We start from the raw sequence: 27,093 nt of genomic DNA on the forward strand, positions 1-27,093 counted from the left end.
TGCAATTTTTGGACTAATTTTTAATATGCAAGTTATTTTTCATGAAATGAAATCTAAAAGTACACTCTAGATGTAAAAAGAAAAACAATAATCATGACAAATTGCTGCTTATTTTAATTGGAACTATACACCTTGGGCAATATAGTTATCTTAAAAAATATTTTCTTCAGAAAGTTTGTGTAGAATACCTGAAAATCATAGAATGTCTATACTACCTGTTGCTTATAGACACCAGCCCTGTTAAAAGTGTTCAGGGCCACAGCCATCATCAAATCTAGTCAGTCTGGCCAACAGAAATAAATGTAGTTCCAAAGTTTTGGAGAGTGTTTGGGGGTGGGAGCCTAATCATCACAGAATCAAAAATGCCATTATCATGTATGTAATAGTTACTGCTCCCAAACCCCAAATTTAATTACTACAATCTAATTTAAAAATGGTTCTGTCCAGAACTGAAGCAGCCCCTATAAATATATAAGGAGTAAAGATTACCAAATGCTACTCAAATGTGCTAAGTTCCTTCTATTTCAAAACTGGGCAACTTATTAGGTTAAATAGACTAAATCCACATTTTTCATAAAGGCACACAATGCCCAGCAAAAGCTAGTAGATCCATAAAATATAGTAGATGGAAGAGGAAGAAAAGATGTTCTGCTATATTGTGTAATATTTCACAGTAATTATTGCTGCACAATATTTTGAAAGTAGTATAAGCTGTATTAAAAGCAAAAGTTATAAAGAATATGCTACATATTCATATATGTATGGTATGGGTGCTTTACACAGATAATTAAATCGCTACTTTTTCTGCCTGCTATAAAATTATGAAATCCACGGTTTGAAAAAAATATTTCAATACCTCTGCCTTCAAACTTTATATATTAAAATAGCAATTGTTCTGTCAATTACAGCCATTTCAATAAAAACTTTAACAGTAAAATTACTATTGTTAAAGCTATGAATTTCTTATATTCCATAGCTATAGTTAAAAGATATGAATACAAAAATATAAAAAATGCATTAGTGCATATCTAGTTGGTTTTAATTTCCATTTCTTATTAAAAAGCTAATTTAAAAAGCAATTTGAAGTATTGGCATCTTTTCTCTACTTAACAATATAAAAAGGCAAAATAACCTACTTTGAGGTAGTAATGCCAAGTTGTAAAAGTTAGTTTCTTTTTTCATAATGCATCACTATATTTAAATGAAGTCATTAGCTTTTGAAATGTTTCACAATAATACAATACTTTACATTTTTTTCAAAAATATGCAAATGGTTATAATTAAAAAAATCCAAACTTTGAAAAACAATTCAATTTTACAGCCAAATATTGTAAAACAAACTCTTTCAATGTTATAAAGGAAAGCTGCAGTGTAAAGCAATGGTTCATAGGGAAAAATACTTTTTTCCAGTTTGTACAATATTTCACATCTTGCACTACTTTCTATTATCACTAAATAAAGCTCTAATATTTTTTACCACTAATATTTTCAAACCTGAGACATTCCATGAGAGTGTTATGGGACATTTTTATATATCCTCTTACAACTGCACTATGTACAACACTCAACTACAGACTTCCACGTGTACGTTAGAATCTTGTCTAGAACTTTAGTGGAATCTGTTTTTATCAGGCAGAAGAGTCAAATATTTTAATCCTGTTCTAACCTCTACCTGCCCAAATCCCCAAGGGAATCAGGTCTGAATGAAAACAAATATAATTAGGAAGCACGAACATAGTAAAAGTTGCTTTCCACTGGATCTTAGTATACTACTAATTTATATGATGCTTTTTGACCAAGGTACTATGAAAGGCTAAAAATACAAAATAAAATTATAAAGAAAATATTGGTAATTAAACCCTAAATTTGGTCTTCTTTCTTACGGAACAGAAAATGAACATTACTCATTAGATAACCAGTTTATAAAGCATACAAATTACTTAATATTTTTCATGCACTATACAACTAGTTTATTGTTTCTTAATAAAAAAAATATGTCACTTAAAATGGCAAGTGGTTAAAAAGTTATAAGGCTGCATCAATTAGATAGCTGGTAAAAAAAATTGGAAATGCACTATCAAAATGTATTTTTAAGAACATCCAGTACAATTATTATATATTCCAAGTGCAAAGGTAGGAGGTATGATGTCTACACCAAAGGTTTCATTGCCGAAACTCTGTATCTTGCATCAGGGAGTTGCTCAATAGATATATGGAAATATGCGGTACGGTACACGTTGGCAGTATTTTTCCCATGCCAAACCGTATTTTTCCTTACAATGGTGTTCATCACGGGCTTTTCGGTGAATAAGCAAACCAGTAAGATATATGACATAGAAATATGGTAAAATATGATTGAATCCTATAAAAAAATATAAAGTATTATTACTTTTTCCTCATCTCATCAGTCATAATATAATTAAGTGCAAAAATATATACAAAAATGTAATGTGAAATATTAAAATTGTAATTTTAATTAAAAACTAATTAAATAATTAGTATAAATATTAATATAGGTTTTACTATTTTTTTAATTATTGAAGGTTTGAATCTTTACAAATGTATTTAAAAAGCAAATTATTTCTCTTGATATATTATGTTTAATAAAAATATAGCAAAGGAATATTGCCATGAAAGACAATCACATTATCTGTGGTATATCTCTTTGTTTTTCAATTATATTCTCTTTCTGTGAAAATTCTCTTATTTTCAAGCATTTTATTACATATAAATCTTTGGTAATGAGAATTTTATATTAACTATTATAATATTATATATATTATATAATATTATATTAACTAATATAATATTATCGTAACTATCACTCCACCAAAAGAATAGAGATTTAAACGAAACAGGAAAAGTATAAGATAAAATTACTTTATTAACTTACCACAAGGTAGGGACCAAGCCAGGGCCATAATGATATCACCTAAATAATTAGGATGACGTACAAAGCCCCACCAGCCAGATACAAGAAGGTTTTTCCCCGTTGCAGTAGGAATAACTTTCAAATCTGTATAATAGACATATATGTATATATATATAAAATAGAATGCAGTAGAAAACATATCTATGAATAAATAGTATGTAGAGCATTGGTACCAAACCAGTAGGTCTAAACAGTACTTACGAGCAAGTTTTGGATCCTTTGGGTTTCTTCTAAATAAATTCTTTTGTGAGTTGGCAGCACGGAAAATGTAATACCCAATCACTTGGGGGGAAAAATAAGAGTACTGATAAGATGATTTATTCAGATAAAGATGATTTATTCAGTAGCACAGATTCACAACAATAGTGATAAGGGTAACATTTATATAGATGCATATATTTTTCAATTCTATTAGGACTAAATTCACTTTAGCAAACCAAGATTCTATTACTAATACATCATCAATGCCCTACACCATACCCTAGCAGATAATACAATGCACAATTCTTAACTTATACAAAATATGGAATCCATATTGGTTTTCCCTATATCTGGTCCCCCTTTACTGCATTTCCTCCCTTTCTTTTCTTTCCCTTCCCTTGTTTAGAAATATTTTGAGGATAATGAGAGCTGAAGGAACTGAAAATTTCTATTGCAATTCTATACCATAAAATGAAGTGAATGAAAAAAGTATTAAAAGGTTAAAATTTCAATAATGGGATACTTGCATCTTTCTACATTGTTTATTGTATTATGTCAATTATATCCCATTTTAGGATTGAGTATATTTCCAAGCTAATTATTATGACAAATGTTATACTACTAGTGATAATATTTCACTATCAATCTAAATAATAATTAAAAATATGAATATTGTAATCACAGAATTTTTTGGGGGGGGGGAACCTCATCTAAATTACTTTTATTTTTGTTGGATTATACAGTAACTTCCACAATAATTGACAACTGACATGATACATCATCATCTGCAAGTTCACAATTTCATCAATCTCATATTTCATCTCTTGTTGACGCTTTGTATAGTACAGTGATGGCTAATCTTTTTGGCACCAAGTGCCGAAAAGGGAGCGTGCGTGCACCGGAAACTGAAAGAGCAACTACCTAATGTGTGTGTGCCAGAAACTAAAAGCTTAGCTTTCCGGTGCGCACATGCGCACCAGGCACCTGGTCTTCCAGTTTCTAACATATATGCGTGCGCGAAGACCAGCTGGCCGGTGCATGCATGCACTCCAGGGAGCTGCTCTTCTGATTTCCAGCACTCCTGCGTGTGCGAAGACCAGCTGGCTGGCATGCATGTGTGCGCCGGAACCCAGAAGAGCAGCGGGCGATGGCTGTCATGCCCGGAGATGTGGCTCTGTGTGCCACTTCTGGCACGTATGGCATAGGTTCGCCATCATGGGTATATTATTATTGTGATTATTCCATTTCCTGCTCAGTGCTGAGTAGGGAGAAATGTTCAGTTGAAATCTTTTGTGCTGCTCTATGCAGTAATACAAAATAATACATTCCTATCATTAAGTCATAACTTACTATTTAGAGTCACAATGGCAGAAGCTGCAGGCCATGAAATCTCATTTGGATTTTTCACTAAATAGAATGCTTGTAAACTGTAAAGAAAGGGAACCCACACCAAGTCTCCAAATGCTAGCATGAATCCAAACCCCTCACTTGTGATGTCCACTGTCGTTAAAATTGCTTCCTAAAATATTAACAAAAGAATATTCAATTACTTAGAATTTAGATAAGAAACTTTCAAAGCAGCTATTACCAACTTTGCTTCTTTAAATACATACCCCATTGTTATTAAGCCATTGAGAAATGCCGATGAATAGTGAGTTCACACTTCTCTAAATAAATACATTTATTTATAGTTCCCATTTAGTAGGTTATTACTGCCTTCCAAAAAAATATGTCTCGTCTACAATCTATCTATGGCAAAACAACTTTTTGACCATGTAACTTTTAAAAGATAAAATATAGTCTTTTCTTGTAGATTCAATTATTCTAATAGTGAACTCAGAGGATTTAATGTAGAAATTTGAGACAAAATTGCTAATTAGCAAATAAAAGGAATATTTCAGTAAGTTTCAATTATTTTTGAGATGTCTGGAAAGTAAAGTTTTTAAACTTCCTAAACAAAGATGGTCAGCAATTGGGCAGCTTTCCAATGATGAATGCAAGTCCCCAAAATGGTACAGCAGAAAATATCACTTTTTAAATGGTTCCGGGTTATGAAGGAGATAAAAGGAAGAATGGTAAACATTCATTTCTTAGAAGCCATAATCTCCTATTCCCATCATTGTTTTCACAAATGTGACTCCAAAATAATGCTGTTGAAATTCAGCCACTCTGCTTAATTAGCTTGGTTTGGGCATCGCTGTGCATATGTCAGTATGGGAATGGATATGGATTAACTCATAAAGGCTTGTTTTCTCGTTCACACCTGTTTAAAATAATAAAACAACAACAACCCCAAATAGAAACTAAACTTTCCCTCCTTAAAACAAAAACCCTGCCATCATCATTCATTTGCCTATGAATTTCAGCAATGCAAACTCAAAACTCCTATAGGAACTAGTAATGGAACATATTGTCTCTGAGTTGTCCATCCCTGGCTAATGAACAGGAAACATCTTCAGTGCTTTCTGGATGCCACAGAAATTTACCTCCAAGTGAAGTTATTGTACATGACATGTACCTACAGTAGAAATAAATGGGAGTGATTTTTAAAGCAGCCTGCTTTGCAGTTTGAAAAAAGGTGCTTCATATCTGTGCTCTGGCTTATTGTGGAATATTTCCTCTGAATGCATTGCAAAGGTCTAACATAATTTTTAAACTGAATTCCTAAAACTTGAATATATTCATCACATCTTTTAGATTCTAAATTATGGCCACCTTGCCCAAAGATTTTGCCCAATTTGATCCATCTAGTTAAAAATGAAACTCTATAAGGGTTTATAAAGAACAGCACGTATATAAAATATGGGTAAGTGCATACTAATTCTTCAGGGGTTAAATTATAGTAAAACTCAGTGTCACTTCAAGCTTTTCACTAATTTTTTACTTCCTTGTGGCCTTCAAATCCATTTGTGGGACTTGGGGTATCTATGGAATAGATTATTAATCAAGTTGTAGAAGGAAGAGGAAATTATTACCCCTTTTCTTCTTTGTTAGTTTGTGTGGAATAGCAGTTAAATGGTTGGACTACAATAAGGAAGATGAAATTTAAGCCCATATTCATCTATAGAAGTTTGTTGAAAGATTCTACATTAATTACTATCTACTTTACAAGCTTGCATATCATCTTGAGTTTCTGGAGGAAAGATATAAAATCTTACAACCACAGTTTTAAAAATTACCAATAATTCATTCAAGAACTATCAGTTGCTAGTTACCTCATTCCAAAGGGCATCCACCACATAGATGAGCTGGAAACTATTAACAAGTATCATTGACGGAGAAGGCATGTTCCGATCTTGCACTTTCATCTCAGTGAAAAGCATGGCCAAATTAATAACAGCCTTTGGAAAAATTAAATTGCATATTACCCACTTTTATCCTTAAAAGTCTACTACAATAATCTAATTCAGCCAATATCATATAATGTAAACTGAATAAAATATTTCAAATGACACCCTCCTCTTCACAGAAAACAAGTCAATTATATTTTAATACAATATTATGTATTACATGCCCATTTGTCGTTAGCTTATCTAGGAAAACTTCCAAAATTATACATTTTTACCCTTGTTGCAGCTATAATGCTACCATGATAACACATTTTCCACTTCTTAGCTCATTTCTTCCTTATCTCATTTTTTATTTTACTTATTATTGCAGAATGTGCAACAAAAGATTAATACTCACCCAACCAATTAGCCCTGGTCGTAACTCACAAAAGTATTTCAGATCAAAATTTCCAATGCGAGGATTTAATTCACGTCCCATAAAGAAATCATAAAATATACTCCCTACAAATAAGAATATATGCATGGTTCCTATAAATTTTCTGCCGATAGCCCCATAACAGATTATAAAACAACAGAGGAATAACATAAATAATTGGGGTTATTTTATCCTGAAATATTATTTGCCAATATTATTTTCACTTACCAGAATTTCCTCCAGGGGATAAATCTTGCTCAGGTGCTTTCAGAGAACGGGCATAGAGATAAATGCTCAATAATAAACTAAAAATTGTAGCACAGATAGCAAATTGCAGGAAGTGGTCATATAAATAATAAAGCTCCATTTCAAAATATAGAGAAATTCCAACAGCTATGGCTGTTAGGATAAAAGCGTAGATTCCTTAAAAAAAGAAAAGAAACAACAAATGAGACACACTTTTTCAAAAATAATAGGACAGGTACTATGATCTAATAGCTTGCCATCAAATTTTCTACAGCAATTTTGATATGGGGGAATCAGAACATTTCCAAAATATGCTTGGAACTTTATGAAATCCATTGTCCACCTGTGACATAGTGTCATATCTGAAATGACATGATTCTTTGTAACTGGCTAGGAGAAATAAGAAATGCATGGCTGGAGAAATGAAGAAACATGGTTGCTCATACATCTCAGTTCAAGCAAGATATCCAAAAAGCAATCATTATCTATCCCTGTTGTGATTATGACTACAGTAAACAAGCTGAAACAGGACTTGTATAAACCAATTTCCCAAACAATGGTTTGGAATAGCAATAGGACTCAACCAATCATTTCTCACTTAAATCAGAGACAATGGATTATCATTGCAGGATGCATTGCAGCCTACCAGAAACATCCTAGACACTTCCACCACCATCAATACATATTAACATGCCCTCTGTGACTGAATAGAGATTATTCATTCTGCAGTTGCAGGAAAAAAATAAAATATTTTAAAAAAATAATTAACAGTTTGAGTACCATCTTTTAAATTAGATTTTATGAGGAAATTTATGGCTCACTAATATCAAAATAATGTGATAAATAATAAAATAAATAGCCACAAAATATCTATTTATTTAGCATATGGCATATCATGCATGGACTTGCAATATATATTAACATTTCACCTAGTTTTTAAAAACGCACAATAAAATATGAATGTTAAATAGATATATATTTAGATACCAATGCCTAGGCAATCTAACCATCGAAGTGCAATATTGTTTATATGAGAAAAATCAGACACTAGATAGATATAACACTCCGTTTACATCTACAGTTTGATCTACAGTTTGACGTGGGACACAATCACACTAAGGAGAAGATACTGTGCCCCATTGAGTCCCAGCATACAACAAATGAGGTGCAAATTCTATTCAGGATTGTCCATTGCTGCTCTGCAAGTACAAAGCCTGGCACCTTTTGCATGGGGTTATTTATATGTCCTCCTATATCTGGACATTCATTTGGCTTTCCATTGGGAATCAATGTCAAAGTTGAGCAGAAGTTGCGCAAGTGCTAATAGCCACAATAATTAACTTTTTAACAGTACATGAAAATAAATAAATTAAAATAAATGATTAAAAATATATCTGCCTGTCATCAAAAAGCAACACAGTTGGCCACACATACTTCACCAGGGATACCATTTCAGAATTGGGAGATTATAACTGAAAAGGCCCATCCCTGGATAACTATTTGTTATACCTCAGCATGGGAGAAAACTCAGAATAAAAGTTCTAAAGATGATTTTAGATATGAATAGTAAAACATGGAAATATTCTGTAAGATATTCTGGTAGCATCTTTTCAGATGAACAAATTTTATTAAAAAGCACTAACCCCTCATAAGGTATGGCTTAATTCATTTAACGTGTGGGTAATTAAATGATACAGGATATAAAGCTGTTAAGATATTCTGATCCTAAGCAAGGCAGGGTTTTGTTATTTAATACGAGAATGTTGAGTTGAGATCAGAAGCTCGAGAGTAAAAATTGCAATATATAACAGGTACTAATTGTATCAACATCGGATTAGTAAATTCTAAAGAAACTGTAAATACATATTTACCATTTATTCTATACTCCAACCTAATTCCATTCCAAAGTGGTACCCCTTCTACAATCTGAAAAAAAAGATATTTCACTTAAAATATTCACATTTTCATAGATCATGCAATAGTAAAAGAAATAGGATTTTTAACACTCACCCATTCTCCCACGACAACTGAGCAGACAATTTTTGTTGCTAAGTAAGTTAAGTGAGTTGTGCCTCATTTTACAACCATTTTTGCCACAGTTAACAAATCACTGCAGTTGTTAAGTGAATCATGCAGTCATTAAGCAAATCTGGCTTCTCCCTCTGACTTTGCTTATCAGAAGTCTGCTGGGACAGTGCAACTGTCATATATACATGCCAGTTGCCAAGCACCTGAATTCTGATTATGTGACCATGGGAATGCTGCAATGGTCATATTTATGAAAAAAAAAGGTCACAAGTCACTTTTCTATTGCTGTTGTAACTTCAAACAGTTCCTACCTAAACAAATAAGTAAATTGAGCACTACCTGAACTAGATCTTTCCATTCAGTTACAAAGACCATCTGGAAAAAGACTAGAACTATTGTATCCATCACAATGTATTATCTTAAGGAAGAATGGCATTTTGTTTAGCATCCAATCCCTTGAATCTAGGTTTTATTCTCAATTTCATTGAGGGCCACATCAGGGTTGTATTTGATCTTTGGGGGACCAGGGGAGGTGCAGCCAGCTTGATGTCACATGCCGGGAGGCCTGTGCTGGCCTGAGCGCTCTGCCAATGAAAATGGGGATCAGAAGAGCTGCATCCGACACTCGCAAGCTCCATTTTTGGCTGTGACGGCCTCCTGCAACCCTTTGCCAGCAAAAATGGAGCTCCCTCCCAAGCTCCGTTTTCACTGTCAAAGGTACCATGGGCCAGTCCTTTGCTGTTTCCAGGGTAGCTCCATGGGCCAGATCTAAGCACCCTGGGGGCCAAATCCGGCCCCCAGGCCTTCCGTTTGACACCTCTGCTCTAGAGTGTCCCCAAATAGAATTCCAACCAGAATTTAGTAGAAAAGCATGAAAGCCTTGCCAACTCCCTTTTCCTTCAGCTAGTTCAAAATCCCTGACATCCATTCTATACATTGGATGATTTGTAGAATTCTAGTCAATATTTCACAAGAGGAATCATTACCCTGGAGGAAAATGTGTTACAAAAGCAATCTATAAAACGCTTATTAAATAAGAAAGGCAAAATTAAAACAAGAACCCACTACCAACATATACCATTGGAAACTGAGACATTAACTGTAACCATTTTATAATGGGAGAGTTGAAATAACATTTATACTACATAAAACAGGATTTTTAAAAATGCTAGTTTAGAAATATGAAATTACAATGCTGTTATATAAATTAGATTTTTAAAAAATCAAATTTCTACTTCCAGAAGTTTTACCTTTCCTATCGGCAGTAAGTAAAATAGGGCTTGGAGAAAGAACCAAAGAAGAAAGACACCAAATACTCTTGTCTCCCATAAATTTTGGAAAGCTGGTAGTGGAGGAGGAAAATTCAGAAGACTGGGGTCTTTCTGTGAGCACATTAGCAACAAGCAGAACACAGTTCCAGGTAGAAGAAATATCATAAAGAAGGCACCTTAAAAAAAGGTATACAAGTATTAGAATCAATTCAATTCCAAGGAAACCATCCAGAAAGTAAGAAAGATAACTGGTATCAACTAAAATAGTAGCTGTTTCCAGTTACTTCAAAATCATTTTCTCTATTGATATGAATGGAAAGTTTAAAACTTCAGTTATGAATCAAAGGCTCCAGACTATTATACCACTATAATTTATGACTTTCAAAACTAGCATACCGATTTTTCCTCCAAATGCAAGTTCTTTTGTCTTCCAGCATATTTTTTCAATACTTTTTGGTGTTTCAAAATTTTTCTCTTCTGCATACATCTCCTGTCTTCTCTTCTGCTCCTTTCTAGGATGCAAACTATATCGTTCCAGAATGCGTTCTCTTCTTCGCTCAGACTCAATTCTTTGCCGCTACACACAAACAGCATAAAAGGGGGGGGACGGACACAAATTGCTATCATCCACTAGTACATACTAAAGAACCCTCCTCAGGTCAAGTATAATGGCTCTTAAAGTTCTTGTTTGTTTTTGTTGTTGGCTATCTATAGCCATTATTTCCAATAGTCCATTTCCTGGATTGGCAGTCCCTGCACTCAGACACTCAAGCCCTGGTCATCTCATGCCCCCTACATGGAGCTACTCTTGAAGAGTATTTGGAAGCTAAAACTGGTGCAACATGCGGTGCAAGGTCAGTTTTTGAGGCCCATGGAGTGTGTGTATCCATGTTATATCATTGCTGCCAATTTGCTTCTGGGTACAATTCAAGGTGTTGGCTATAGCTTTTAAAGACCTTCATGGTATAGGCCCAGGCTGTCTGAGGAACCGTTCAATGGGACTGACCAACCTCACCCATGCTGTCAGAAAAGGCATACTGCAGACCCTGTCAGTCAAAAAATTTCATATTTCATACCTCTAAAGTGGCATGAGTAGAATAATTCACTTCTGTGATATCTGGCTCTCCATTATACTGATTTGTATTATTTTCATGCAGCCTCTGGATTGAAAAAACAGGATATTTTAAAGAGAAATTATTTTATTAATAGTTACAATTAAACTTTGTAGTTATAACCATTTATATTATATAAATATAATAGATATTAGGTATAGAAATGAAAAAAATCAAATTTATGGACAATGAATAAAGATTTGAATCACATTATATACCGTAGTAATTTTATATTATGCTTTTTTTGTACTAACAATTACAGAAAGTACTCAAAAATGCACTAATAATAAATCCGATTAGCCTTTAGTTTGTAACATTACTAACATATGCAAAAACACAAATTAACATTCAATTTATTGACAAAACATAAAATCCAAATCTTCTATAACACTCTTTAGTTTGTAGTTTGTTTTAAAATGTCTTAGATACCAAGATGCTTTTCCCATGGGAATGGTTCTGCAATTTCTGCAAGTAAATCCTCAAAACTGGAAGGAACTTGAAGCATTCTGTTAATGTTCTAACCCTGAAACAAGCCTATTTCATCAGAAACATGTCCAAAACACTTTGATCCAATTCCATTTCTGAGGATATACTTCCAGGAACTTCAAACCACTCTCAGAACATTCTTTACTCTATCGATTGATCTGAGCTGGTGTTTTGTTTAGTTTCTCTGCCTATATCCACTCTTGCTCTCAGCACTGGCTCTCCACAGGGTTGTGTGCTGAGCCCCCTTTTCTATTCACTCTACACCTACGACTGCACTCCCTCTTGTCCCACTAACTCTATAATAAAATTTGCAGGCGACACCACGTTGGTGGGACTCATATCAGGAGAAGACGAGACGGCCTATAGGTCAGAGGTTCTCAGACTGGTCTTGTGGCACAAGAGTCATAACCTCACCCTGAACATCAAAAAGACCAAAGAATTGATTGTAGACTTCAGACGATGCAAAGCAGAGCCTCTCCCACTATATATCAATGGAGATTGTGTGGAAAGAGTTCATAGTTTTAAATTTCTAGGAACTCATATTTCCGACAATCTTACTTGGTCGGTCCACACTATGGCCACTGCAAAGAAGGCCCAACAGCACCTGCACTTTCTAAGGCTGCTGAAAAAGAATGGTCTGGGTGAGAAGTTGCTGGTTACTTTTTACCGTTCTACCATCGAGAGCATTTTGGCATACTGTGTAACGGTGTGGTATGCTGTATGGTCTGTAGTGGATAAGAAGACACTCCAGAGAGTTATAAACACAGCACAAAAAATCATTGGTTGCTCTCTTTCTTCTCTGGAAGAGATTGCGAAGACCAGACTCCTCTCTAGAGCACAAAAAATCTTCAGACTGTTCTCATCCTGGTCATTCACATTTCAAACTGTTACCATCAGGGAGACACTATAGGTGTCTTAAAATGAGGACTAATAGACTGAGAAACAGTTTCTTTTCCAAGGCAATAATTGTCTTGAATCAAACAATGCATATGTGATTTAGGCCTGTGTATATAGTGGCATTTTTAAACTATCTAACTTACTATATGTTTTAGATAGGTTTTAGTCCAGGTATTATTATTATTATTATTATTATTATTATTATTATTATTATTATTATTATTAATTTTAATACTCTGTAGTGTGATTGTGATGTGGTTGTTGGGGCACTGTGCTGGAGTAGCTTTCAAATTTCATTGTATTTGTAGAATGCAATGACAACAAAGGTATTCTATTCTATTCTATTCTATTCTATTCTATTCTATATTGTATGTGCCTGATATGTATCTTGAAGATTTACAGCTAAAATCTGAAGGAATCATAAGTTTTTTGCCCTTCTCTATTGTCATCAACACATTTAATTCTTTAATCTTAATAAACATGATCAAAGTCTTAAGCTTATTAATATCAAAAAGTACTATAAAATTATCTTTAAAGTTATGTGATAACAGAGTGTGTACAACATTGGCAATCCAGGGCTAAGCCATTTAGAAAATTCCAGAGCATTCTATTTCTCTCCAAACCACTTAATGATGGAAATTCTGGTCCCAATTAAGGACTATCTGTAAACCATCTCTGCTAATCAAAATGAATTTTCTGGTTGAAACTGGGTCAATTAAAAGGTTTTTAAGATAAAAATATTGTACTGGTATCAAAGAGTGATACTTAGCTAAATACATTGCTGCTTTGGTTAGAAGTCAATGCCAGAAATCCAATGTGGTTTAGTCTCAATAGCATGAGGACATTCAATTTCTTCCTAGAATATGATGCTGTCATTGATGGTACATCTCTTCCCTATGTTGACGATTGGTAGGGATCCCTGGCATGTAATCGAGTCTTTTGCAGTGAAACCTGCATTTGCTTAAATGCTTTTTAAACCCTCAAAAACTTAAGTTCAGGTCTGGGGACAAATAGGGATAAATGCAACCTTCTTGGAGGTTTTCAATAGAGCAGAGCAGAACAAAACAAAGCAATTTATTTGGCCAAGTATGGTTAAATACACAAGGAATTTGTCTCTGATATAGAAGCACAACTTGTTTTCAATTAAAGTTTCACATGCTCTGAAAAGACTTTTCCCTGATCAAAGGCAACCTATGACACAATTGACATTCTAATTCTTAAATTATATTATCTCCTGGCTAGGACATACAAACCTCTAGCTGTAAATTGAATACTACCTAAGCTAGAATCAGCCTGAGGACTGCAGCCTTTTCCTAATTATTGATTCTTTATCTATCTCACCAAAAATGAAATCAAACAGCTGTATAGAATGAAAACCTGGCAAAAGAGGTGGTATAGCTGCTGTTATCTCCTGCAGAAACTTTTCTGAGAAAGCTATCACCAAGCTTTTCTGAGAATGCTATCATCAGATGACCAGCTGTCATCTGAATGTTTTGAAATATCTTCTGCATCCTTAATAAATTTGCTGTAGACGCTAGGAATGCTAAGAGAGTGTTTATTAAGGGAACCTGAGAAAATCAAGGGCTTTCAACAGGAAAATGCATAGAACTAAAGAATTGGATCATTCAAATATTAATAGTTCACAAAAAAATTCCAAAAAGGAAAACAGAAAATCCTAGGCTGCCTTAATGACTTGAGCTTTATTTTGAAGAAAGAAAACCAGCATTTTCGAACTGTATAATTGTATCTGGTCAATTGTCAATCTCCTCCTAGACCGGTCACTTTCTTTCTTTCTGCTTAGAGGAATGAGGGAGGCTGAACCATCACAAAATGATTGTGGGACATGAAAACTAAGCAGACTGGTGCTCTAGAAGGACAAAACAGTGGATTTGTTTTTAAGAGACAGAGGAATAATGCTATTGTAATCATAAAGGTTGGGGAAGAATACTTAGAGGTTGAAAACCTGTGACACTTATAGTACATAATGCTTATCTGTAAAACTGAACTAAACAGTAATGCTAAAGCCAAAAGGGGAAATGGGTAATTTCCAGGATTTTTGCTACCAGGATGGAAACCATTGGAATTAACTTTTGATTCTTCCCAAACTTAAAAAGTAAAGCTCCAACTTCATTGGGGGGCTTTTCCAGAATTATATGCCTAACTCAATTTTAGTACTCCAGATGAAGCAGGTTGCTACTGATCTTAAGTGATGGAGAGATAAGCCATCTAATCTGCTTAGGTTCTGTCCAATTCAGTTCCCTGGAGAAGCATTTGTTTCTGACTAAAAGAAGCATATGGTATGTAGCCAACATTTCTGCAAATACAGCTAAATATTTTTGAGAAGAGAAAATACACCAAGGCAGGTGGTTATTCTACCAATACATTTGAATTCATTCCCTTTAGAAACAATCTTTTTTCCCAAGATTTTTATTTGTTAGAAAGTTGCTACATAATGCTTAAATCAAATCTTTATCACAGTTACAAAGACCAATAATGCTAAACATTCTCTTGCCTCACTCTAGATAATGCAGCATTCTAATATAAATTAGAACATTGAACATCCTTTTATTGCAACAATGCTTGAAGATTCTTCAGCCAAAAAGCCCTAAACTGAAGCATAGCTACTACTGAGCCATATTTTCTTCTCATTAATGTCAATGGTAGTTGGACAATGTCTAAATATAATGAAATACAAATACATACTTTGATGTTCAGCAACATGCTGTACTAAACTCCATCATCCTACTCTCACTTTGATGGACTTTTCAGGTACTAGTGAACTGCGACAAAGTACTTGAGTTCTTCATAGGTATGCACAAAATCTATCATTTCAGGAATGAAACATTCTGGAAAGTTCTGAAGTAATCTTTTCTAACCCATGCCATTCCAGGAGTCATTAGGCAGTTTTCATGAATGGGAGGCTCTGTATATCCCAAGTTCTTATTGAATCTTATCATGCATTGGTTCTTTGGTTTAACAAAGAACAAATCACATAGAAATCACCAAAGTAACTTAAGTATCAAATTTTAGTAAGCATAATTTACAGCTATTGTTAGTATTCATTAGGTATAACAATAGCTATAACTATGGAGCAAGGATTGTCTTGTAACAAGCACATGCAACTTTTCAACATGCAATTGAGAAGTTGCAGGAAACTGTAAGTTCCTGAAGTAATATCTTATCTCCCTTGGAAAACTATCAAGTAGTTCTTATTATTTTCATGGATGCATGCTCTATTCCAATTCATTCCAACCCTTTCGTGCATTAAATTGAAATGTAAAGAAATTACATAAATCCATCCAAGATTGTTAAATATGTTTACCATATTTACTTTCAAAATAAGTATTTTCAATCAAAAACTACATCAGGACATTTGAAAAATACTGAAAGTCAATGTGGTTACAGATTCCAATCTGTATTGGTCTTAAGAGCCTTTGTCTGAATAATTTTTAAACAATTAAACTGATTTGAAAGGTATTCTTAAAGCTGCATGCTTTATGACAAATAGATTTTACTGCCAACAGATTACTAAAATTACTGTTCTCTCCCATATCCTATTATTTCATCTTGATTTGGAAAGAAGTGTACCTAGGTAAAGCTCCTACTTCATTATAATACCTAAGTTTAGCAACATATAAATAACTAATGAACATAACTTTTAGATCACATTGATGAACAATTTAATAAAATCTAAAGGAATTCAAAGCAATAGAAAACAAAATATTAATATAGCTTTGTAATACAACTCCCCCCATCACAAGAGTCAGGAGAGATCAAATCAAATACCAAAGGAGTCAGATTAGGTTCCCCAATATTATTTTCATTTTTTGTTTCTCTGCTTCGTGAGGAAGAACGACGTTTGTGTTTTGCTGGTCGACCAGGTGAACGAGATCTAGAGCCCGATCTAGATCTGCTACCACTGCGTCTCGATGGAGAACCTGAAGAAGAGCTGCTTTTTCTAAATCGAAAAGATGACACAGTCTAGAAAAAAACCAAATAAAATTATTTTATTACAGCTTAACTTGCTAGCAGTAAGTATTGATATCTATTTTTTCATTTAAAAGCGGAACATTATTTTAAATAACTTAAGTTCCAGAAACATCATTTAAAAGGGTTAATATAATAAACTGAGAGGAAAATGCAACAACTGATTCAGAAAACATGATTTCTAATAACTCTGGCAATATACGAATAATATATTGATACCCATCTATAAAAGTATGTAGGAAATCCATACCCAATCATAACCTTCAAAAAATAATATGAATTTTATTAAAGACTGTTCAGAAACATGGTATTTGCCCAGGGATGCCCATTTTCTCCTGTACTTTTTAATTTACTCTTAAAACGATTAGAGATACAACTTCATCTGTATGGGAAGATCAATATCTTCCCATTAAGATGAAATAAAGGTTGATTCTTAAATACAAGATTTTTCTTTTTGCCATTAATATGTTCATTATGCTTAGTAATTGTACTTCCCCGTTACAATTACTAATGAATGAAATTCGGTCATTATTTTTATTCTAGATAAAAGATTATTTGGGGTAAATGTAATTTATTTCCTTTCGCGTCAAATGTCACACCAGAATAATGATACATACATAGGATTTGTGAGTTTTACTAATTTTATTAAACATTTAGAGATTTATATTCCTAAAAATATTTTAAAATTTATCCAAATTAATACATCTACTGTACTGTAATTTTACACATACTTTTACTCCACCTTTTTTATTTTTTATGAATAATTCAATTGGTGAACTCCTTCCTTCTATTTTCCTAGCAACAACTCTATGAGGTGGGTTAGGCTGAGAGAGCATGACTGGCCCAAAATCACCCAGCTGGCTTTATGATATCTTTGACTTGTTGGGGCATAATAAATATAATTGAAATGAATATAACTTCTAGGATTGTGTGTATTGCAGAAGCAACAACCATCCATGAGGTAAATGGGTGGTTACAAAGTTTGATATATAAATAAACAATCTTTATTCCAAAACAATATTTTAGTCAAATTGAGCTTATCTTCTATTGTCATCTTCTTCCTAATGCTATTTTTTGATTATTAAATCGTACATTGACAAAATTGAGAAAAATTATGGCTTTTAAATATATGAGTATTCTGCTGAATTACATTATATACAGACTACTTAAAATGTAATTATGGTTTAAAAAAAAACTTTTCATGCTCCAATAATACCAAAAAGAATAGTTCTTATGAGATGAAAAAGCACCTAAAGACTGGATTTCAGAAAATGTAGGATTTAGCAGTTCTAAGAAAATTATATGTTTGGTTAATTAGAAAATATCACATTATCTTTCTCTTTGGAAAATATTATTGGAAAGTTTAGGGCAACATTGAAAGATTAGGGGGTTTATTGTTTTAAAAAAGATTTATACAATCAGGTGAATTCAGGTTATAAGCAGAGATTTTTCTGTTCTTGTCATGCATTTTATTGTGCAATATTTCTCACTATTGTTTTTTTGTGTATGGAAAATTGTTCATTTTTATTATACATTATTTTATGTTTGTTTGAAATAAACAATATATGGCAATTAGAAAAGAAAACACAGGAAAATGAATGATAATAATTGATGAATATAATTAAATAGTGAATTGTGAAAACAGAAAAATTTTCAAGATCAATGGTGGAGTATTTTTCATAGTACTTTGTTTTAAAAAATTGAGGGTTATCTTATCTGTAGATGAACCATTCAGTGTACAATACAAGTACAATTCAATGTAATTGTGAATGTTTATATGTATCGGTATGTATATATTCCATGAGTTCAAATTTTATTTATATTGCTTAAACAAAGTTTTATATTTTCACACTTCACTATGTGATTCCAATATTTAATAAAGAGCTGGTACACATGAATATACCGCAATCTCTTTATTTAATGAACCACAATTGAACAGACTTTGGATTTTATAGACAAAACCTAACATCTGGATAGCTGTTACATTTGATGTCATGTGGCCCTAGTCAGTTGGTCTGTTTACTGTCTCCAGGAGATCCTCTGATTTGTAGATTGGCCTAATCTATTAGGTTGGCTGACTGTTCTAGCTCTGAAGCTCCTCCTCGGCTTAGAAACTAGTTTTCATTTGGCTCCTTAGCTCTGACATTTCTTTGGTACATCAACTTTACCAGCTACCGGATCAATTTTTTCCTCTCATATACAAAACATGTTTTTAAATCAAATATTTGATTTGATATGTTAGAAACATTTAACTTGAATAGATACCATTTTCTCTATTAGGTTGTTAAATCTAGGTTTTGCTATACTGAACAGCTAAAATTCTTATATACAAAAATAGAACTGATTAGATCATTAAATTTAATTTCCTTGGAGTTGCAAAGTAGATTCAAAAGCAAAAGTAGCCATAAGGTTTCTTCCCAAGTGAAATTCTTTAGTTCATCAATTTTGTGATACTAATTCAGAGAGTATGGTCCATTTGGGGGAAAAGGTGCTTCAAAACTTTGCAAGAATCAAATGCAAAGTCAGAAAACCTATGTATAACGATTACTGGACATCTGCAGATTTTAAAATGCCTCTGGAAAGCAACTGAACTAATCCCAAAATGATGTGCATCAGATTTACCCAGATAATTTACCCCATTAGAGCAGGGAGTAATGCTGTGGGTCCCATCCCTGAGAAAGATTCACCTGGTGGGACCCAGAAGAAGGGCCTTCTCTGTGGTGGCTCCATCTCTCTGGAACATCATTCCCCAGAGATTAGAATGCTCCCATCTCTAATACTCTTCCAGAAAGCACTGAAGACCTGGTTCTGCCAGTGGGCCTGGAGAACCAAGAGCAGGGTGGAGCCCATCAAATGCTTCATATGATCTGCTTTCGCCGGGGCAGGGGTGGGAGTTGGGGGTGATTTTTTTTTTTTTTTTTTCCAGATTTTGTTCTATTGTACTTTATTAATTTATTTGATTCTTTTTGTTTGTTTTTACTGTTTTTATTTTAAATATGGTTTTACATTCTGTAAGCTGCCTCAAGCCACCGAATAGGCGGCAATATAAACTCAATAAATAAGGCAACTGAACATTTGTAACCTTTCAAATACAGAGATTAACTCCCATCATATATGACTTTGGACAAACTGATAGAACACAATATTATCTATAGAATCAGAACTTGCCCACATTTTGCTTCACAAAAAAGAAACACTTTTAACATTGTGATACTTTAAAGAAATAATGCTTCCCAGAAAAATGTATGTGTGGGTTAGTATTAGAAGAAATTCTGATGAGTTTAAACTTGGACAGAAGGAAGACAGCAGGCAACAATCAGAGAAGCTCTCTCACCACGACTCTTCTTTCCTTGCACATAGGGCCATAACTACTAACTGCTTTGTTGGACTGATTCTAGAAATGTATCAAAATTTATTGTATTTTATGGCTTCTTAGCTGCTTTGGGAGCATTATCATAAACAGGGAAAGATAATAACAATAGCACCTTCCGCTTCACAGTGCTTTACAGCCCTCTCTAAGTGTCCAGAATCAGCATATTGCCCCCAACAATTTGGGTCCTCTTTTTACCCACCTCGGAAGGTTGGAAGGCTGAGTCAACCTTGAGCCTGGTGAGATTTGAACTGCCAAATTGCAGGCAGCCAATAGTCAGAAGTAGCCCATAGTACTGCACTCTAATCACTGCACCACCGTGGCTAATGATTTGAATTATATATAATAAAATTAATTTTGGGAAATGTATGCAAAATTGTTTATCATTGACAAAAGCTTCACAAGAAAGCTAACCAAAACTTTATATATTTACTGATTCCAAAGGTTGCTTACCCTCATATCATTTTCTTTCAGATTAAGTTCAGTTCCATCTTCATATTTAACTGTATAAAGACGTGTATGTTCATCATAACTTATTACTTTTACTTCATAGTATAACACACTTCCAGGCCATCGGCCCATTACCACTTCTTCATCCGCAAACTTTCTTCTGGCCATTTTTCAACCAATTCTAAAAAGAAAAAAGTTATATGTGTGCATGGAGTAATAAATTACGTTTCTCTTTTAAAAACTGTGGACGTTCAAGTTCTATTTTAACTTCTGTTTGGTACATTGGGAAAATAAAGTTACATTTTGAACAGAACAGGCACCTAAAAATCAAGCAAATAAATAAATCATTATTCCCTCCAGTTGAATGAGGGGAACGAAACAGACACTTGAATACTGGTCAGATTAACTGGTAAGGTGTAGAGCAATTAAAGGATTGGATGTGGATTCCATTGTTCCTACTTCAAATAACCATGTGAAATTATGAAATTAAACACAATGTGCACACTCTGATCTATATAATAACCTGAAACTGAAATTACAAAATTCTTCATTTGATTATGTTAGAATTTATTCCAAAATCATAGCAATTCAAGACATACACTAAACTTATCACCATCAATCTTTGTTTTAGTTGTTGACTAAGATTACAGTCACCCTGGGAACAAAATTTTAAGGTAATTAACAGCTTAATAGCAAAATTATAGAGACTACTAACAAAATTCTGTAAAAATCATATAAGAATTAAAGAATTACTAATTATTGGTATGAAAACTATAAAGACTAAGATATAGCAATGTAGTACAATAAAACAGCAACATACCATCATTTAGAACAAAAAAAAAATCATCAGATCAAACAATCTATATCAGGGGTCCCCAACCCCTGGGCTGCAGCCACATTCAGACCCGGGCCGCACCAGTAGCAGATGAGCACATGTACGCATGCAGCCCTACTCGCACAAGTACTCACACAAGTGAAGCTGTGTATATGCGCGCATGCCTGCCCTTGTACAAAACCATTCCCTCTTCCCCTTCCCGCACCAAGCTGCCAACCAAGAAAAGTTGGGGAATGCTAATTTAGACTATATGTTGTAATAAACTAAGAATTTACATTACTACCACTATAATGTGGAGTCATGCCCCCCTTAGATAATTAATAAAAGATCTTTCTCCCTGCTTGCTGTATTCAAATTAATTTAATATAACTACATATTGCTACATAACCCAAGTTAGAGACAGCATATGTAAATTTATTGCAAAATTTTGTTCAATCACTATTTATAGTGAAATGGATAGAACTTCATATCACCAAGAATTTTCCTCTGTAGAACTACCTAGTTTCAATGGGCAGAATCTTATCCCATAATAGCTTTGCAAATCTTATTTTCAGAGTGTATTGCAAAAAATATTCACGACTCCTCTGCTTAATATAAGTGATTTTTGAAAGACCTTTTTATTATGTTCCATGTAAGTCAGTTTTTCTTGATGCAAAGGGTATATGCAGAAACCTGCTTTCTTCACCATGTGCTTTATGTAGTAGTATAAGTAATAAGTGAAAGGCCTCTTAGTTCTAGTGTCTTTAGTTCAGTTTTGGGATGCAATGGGATCTTGAAGAAAGAACAAACTTATCATCACAATCAGTTTGCCATACAAACATGTCATCTGTCAGAATCACATTTTAACTGACCAGCTTGAGATCTGCACTCTATAAATATTTGAAATGTTTTTTCCCCAAACGGGACATCACATTTAAAATAGTTCTTAAGCTACAAAATATAAGCAAAAAATTTAACTTCAAAGGTCATCTTCAAACTGTAAGTGAGGAGAAGGATGTTTGACCTGGTGGAGTTGGAATCAGTCCTATGGCCTGGGGGGCACCAGGTGGGAGTGAGGAAATGCCTGTTGGGACTCAAGGCATCTAAATCTATATGGAGGGAAATAAGCAGTGGGGTACCACAAGGTTCCGTCTTAGGCCAAGTATCCTTCAATATCTTAATAAATGACTTAGATGAGGAATAGAAGGGGAACTCATCAAATCTGCGGACAACACTAAGCTGTCAGGAATAGCCAACATTCCAGAAAACAAGCTCAGGATACAAAAAGATCTTGACAGACTTGAACAATGGGCCCTATCCAACAACATGAAATATAATGTGGAGAAAAGCAAGGATTTACACCTAGGCAGGAAAAACCAAGGGTACAAATACAGATGAGGAAACCTCTTCTCCAGTACCATAGTTCAAAGGCCTCAATTCTTTGGCGCTCAGCCTTCCTTATGGTCCAACTTTCACAGCCATACATTGCAACTGGAAAATCCATTGCCTTGAGTATACACACTTTTGTTGACAGGGTGATATCTCTGCTTTATAGTATGCTGCCTAGATTTGCCATAGCTTTCCTCCCCGGGAGCAAGTGTCTTTTAATTATTTGGTTGTAGTCCCCATCTGCAGTGATCTTGGAGCCCAGGAAAATACAATCTGTCACTACCTCCATTTCTTCCCCATCTATTTGCCAGAAATTGAGAGGGCCGGATGCCATGATCTTAGTTTTCTTAATGTTGAATTTCAAGCTAATTTTTGCACTCTCCTTCTTCACCCGCATCAAGAGGCTATTAAGTTCCTCTTCACTTTCTGCCATTAGAGTGGTATCATCTGCATATCTGAGGTTGTTGATATTTCTCCCAGCAATCTTAATTCCAATTTGTGATTCATGTAGCCCCGCCTTTGTCATGATGTGCCCTGCATATAAGTTAAATAGGCAGTATACAGCCTTGCCAATCTCCTTTCTCAATTTTGAACCAATCAGTGGTTCCGTGTCCAGTTCTCACTGTCATGAAGCACTAGTACCATTTTATAAATCCTTAGTAAGACCAACCTGGAATACTGCATCCAGTTTTAGTTATAACATTACAAAAATGATGTTGAGACTTTGGAAAAAGTACAAAACAGAGCAAATGATTAAGGGCCTGGAGACAAAAACATATGAAGAACAGTTGCAAGAATTGGGTATGGCCAGTCTGGAAAAAAGAAGGACTGGGGTGACATGATAGCAGTATTTCAAGGGCTGCCACAAAGAAGAGGGAGTCATCTTATTTTCCAAAGCACCAGAAGGCAAGACAAGAAACAATGTATGAAACTAATCACAGAGAAGCAACCTGAAATTAAAGAAAAACTTCCTAGCAGTGAGGACAATTAACCAATGGAACAGCTTGTCTTCAGAAGTTGTAGGGGCTTCATCACTTAAAGTTTTTAAGAAGACTTCATAGCCACCTATCTGAAAAGGTACATGGTCTCCTTCTTGAGCAGGGGGTTAGACTACCGTGTTTCTCCAACAATACGACCTTCCCCAAAAGGAAGACCCAGCATGTTTTCTAGGCATAAAATCAAATTAAGCCCCTCCCCCCAAATTTAGGCCTATTTTAAAACATGCAAAATGGGGGGAAGGGCGGGGGACTTGCCATTAGGAGCGCCCCGCGGGCAGCAATTCCTCGCCACCAGCTGCTCCTAACGGGCGATCATGGCAGAGCGCGGAGAGCTCCCTACTCCTGCCAAGCACCTTTGTGGCAGACCCAAGACCTTCAGCGCCCACCGCTGTTGATTTCTTTTCTGCCCATGCCGCCGCTGCGTTTGGAGCTGCCACTTCCACGTTTGGAGCACCACTGCTGTTTGGAGCACTGCTGCTGTTTGGAGCTGCTGCTTCTGCATTTGGAGCTGCCGCTTCCGCGTTTGGAGCACTGCCGCTGTTTGGAGCACCACCGCCATTTGGAGCGCCGCCGCCACTCCAAACACGGCGGCAGTTCCAAACGCGGAAGTGGCAGCTCCAAACATGACGGCGGTGCTCCAAATGGTGGCGGCACTCCAAATGGCAGCGGCACTCCAAACATGGAAGCGTCAGCTCCAAACGTTGTGGCGGAATGAGCAGAAGGGAAAGCAACAGCGGCGGGTGCCAAAGGTCTTGGGTCTGCAGCAAAGGTGTTTGGTGGGAGTAGGGAGCTTTCTGCGCTTCGCCATGATCACCCGTTAGGAGCGGCTGGAGGCGAGGCTGCCCGCGGGGCGCTCTAGATGAGGATGCAAGGGGGGGGGAATTAAATCACCCCCGAAAAGACGGCCTAGCCGTTTTTTCGGGGCTCAGAAAAATATAAGACCCGGCCTTATTTTATGAGAAACACGGTAGAAGACCTCCAAGGTTCCCTCCAGCTCTATTCTGATTGATTGAAGGCACGTGAAGTGACCATGGGATATCTTGAAAATGGGGGACACCTTGGGAGGACCAGAACTAACAGACCTAGGCCTCCAAAAGCTTCCCCACCCAGAAGGCACTCCACACTCCGTTTAATGACCCGCACATTCATTTAACATTTCATTGGGGAGAGCAGGGATGGGGATGTCATTGGGTGACATTTCACCTAATGACTGCCGTGACATGTGACCATAATGGTTAGGCTTCATTATGGTTGTATCTCAAGGACTACTTGTATTGTTCATGTTATATATATGGTATGAAGAGCGCCTAGAAAGCATCACTTAGCTATAATAGTTAAGACTTAGCCATTTCTTAAGAGTAAATTCTCAACTACCCTTTCCGATCTTTCCAGTTATGGTCCTTCAATGTTTCACTTTAATTATAAAATCAATCATGCATTTTGATTGATACACCTTTTCCATGTGTGTGTGTGTGTGTGTTTATTCAAAACAAACAACTTTTTCTAAGCAGATATTCATCAGTCACTATTCTGTTTTATTTTTTGGTCTCTGAATACTTTATTCACTAATTCTGTTTCTTCTTGTCTTGTTACCACCCATCAGTATTACCTGACAGACTAATTTTCTCCACCAGATGGCATTTATTTGAAACTTTATTTTTCCCCAAAATCATTTTTGGTATTTTTATTATCAGCATTCATTGGAAAGTATACTGCAATTATTGATAGCATATGGACATTCATTTTCATATGCACTCAATAATACTCTACATGATACCAGTTCATATTTTAGCTCTTTTGTTCCTAATTAAAGCTCTATCTTTACTTCTGTACAACCAGCCATTAATTCTTCCTCTATGTCCTTCCTCTTTCTCTTAGTTTCACAACTTGTGTTCAGTGACAAAGTATCTATTTTTGTTATAATTTGATACATTCATTCAGAGATACAAAATATTTTTTTATAATTTGATACATTATTTCATGCTCTTCTTACAGAATGGCCAAATCCCTATTATATGCTGCCCAAATGTTAATTAAGACCACTGCAAAACAATAAGTGAAACAATAAGTTATGCTTACTCACATCAATGCCATAGTCAACAAACTTAAGTGGCTTTTCTAGTTGTGACATCAAATTATAAATTACCTCCACCTAGTTTTCAGTTTATTTTGGTGCCACCTCACACCTCTTTGGAGATGTTTTATTATAAAAATGTTTTTATTATTGGATTTTATAGTAATTAAGTCACTTTGAACAACGTGTTTGTTCAGATGTATTTGTTCCATATTATTTACTGTACTGGAATGTATTAACAGATACTGATCAAAGTTAAAAACTGTAATAAAACTTCTATTATTCCACTATTTTTATTTTTCAGAAACCGTTCTGACAACCTCTTCAGGATCTGAAGGTTGATTGTTTGAAATAGGAACTTGTAAAAGGTTGCCTTTTATTTGCTCCTCGTTTGAAGCAATAAAACTATCCGAATGTATTACAATGCTAAACGGATGAATGCATACGACGCAATAAAACACATCCACATTTCCAGGACGAAACTTTCCCAAGCATATTAATTTCGAAATGAATATAAACTTTGATGGGATTATCCTCCCTAATTGCCTCTAAGTCCCTCACGCCCTTCGCGCCTCCGAAGGGAGTGAGCGGTCATCGACCTCATCCAGAGAATACGGCTCCTTTCAACGGGCTGGGCGGCGCCCCCTCGCGGTCCCCACTGGAACGATTCTAAGGTTTCGTTCAAAAACGCTCCCTAACTTGAACTTCCAGGATTAAATTCGGGCGAAAATTAACGTCAGCGGGAGTGAAAGTGCCGGGAGGAGCGAGAAGAGCGGCGCTTAAGGAGAAAAGAGCCCGAGGACGATTACATGAAGTTCGCCGAGGCCTAAGAAAATGGAGGAGAAAGGGGGGGGGGGGAGAAGGAACCGCAAGAGGCAAAGGAGGCGGCGACCGCCCGGTGCCCTCCCACCTTGGGAAAGGCGCTTGAAGGGGTGTGTCCCGGCCCGCAAAATATGTACGCGCCCTCACCTGGCGGCTACTAGCCTCCCTGGTAGTTGGATACTGAGAGCGGGAGTCCTCGGAGACAAAAAGGGAGCGTAGAGCTCAACAGCGAGACGAACTAACCGCTTTTAGCGACGGTTACAGGCGGGAGGCCACGGCGACGTTCCAAATCCCTCCCCCCAGTCCTGCTG

The 27,093-nt window shown here is 35.4% G+C and overlaps 1 protein-coding gene across 1 annotated transcript; it reads right to left on the bottom strand.

The window, feature by feature from the left end:
• Positions 1-27,078, bottom strand: LBR (lamin B receptor). Its single transcript, XM_026682190.2, has 14 exons — positions 26,930-27,078; positions 20,689-20,866; positions 16,665-16,859; positions 11,460-11,543; positions 10,780-10,960; positions 10,363-10,559; positions 8,956-9,010; positions 7,067-7,261; positions 6,821-6,924; positions 6,349-6,474; positions 4,484-4,652; positions 3,134-3,214; positions 2,894-3,016; positions 1-2,362 (listed from the first exon to the last, which is right to left on the bottom strand). The coding sequence occupies exons 2-14, from the start codon at positions 20,851-20,853 to the stop codon at positions 2,202-2,204; spliced, it is 1,836 nt and encodes a 611-aa protein (XP_026537975.2). The 5' UTR covers positions 20,854-20,866; positions 26,930-27,078; the 3' UTR covers positions 1-2,201.
• Positions 27,079-27,093: the final 15 nt, after the last annotated feature.

The sequence above is a fragment of the Notechis scutatus genome, chromosome 1 (genome assembly GCF_049901735.1).
Source record: "Notechis scutatus isolate UNSWTSFEM ecotype Mainland chromosome 1, rNotScu1.2, whole genome shotgun sequence".
Lineage (NCBI taxonomy): Eukaryota > Metazoa > Chordata > Lepidosauria > Squamata > Elapidae > Notechis > Notechis scutatus.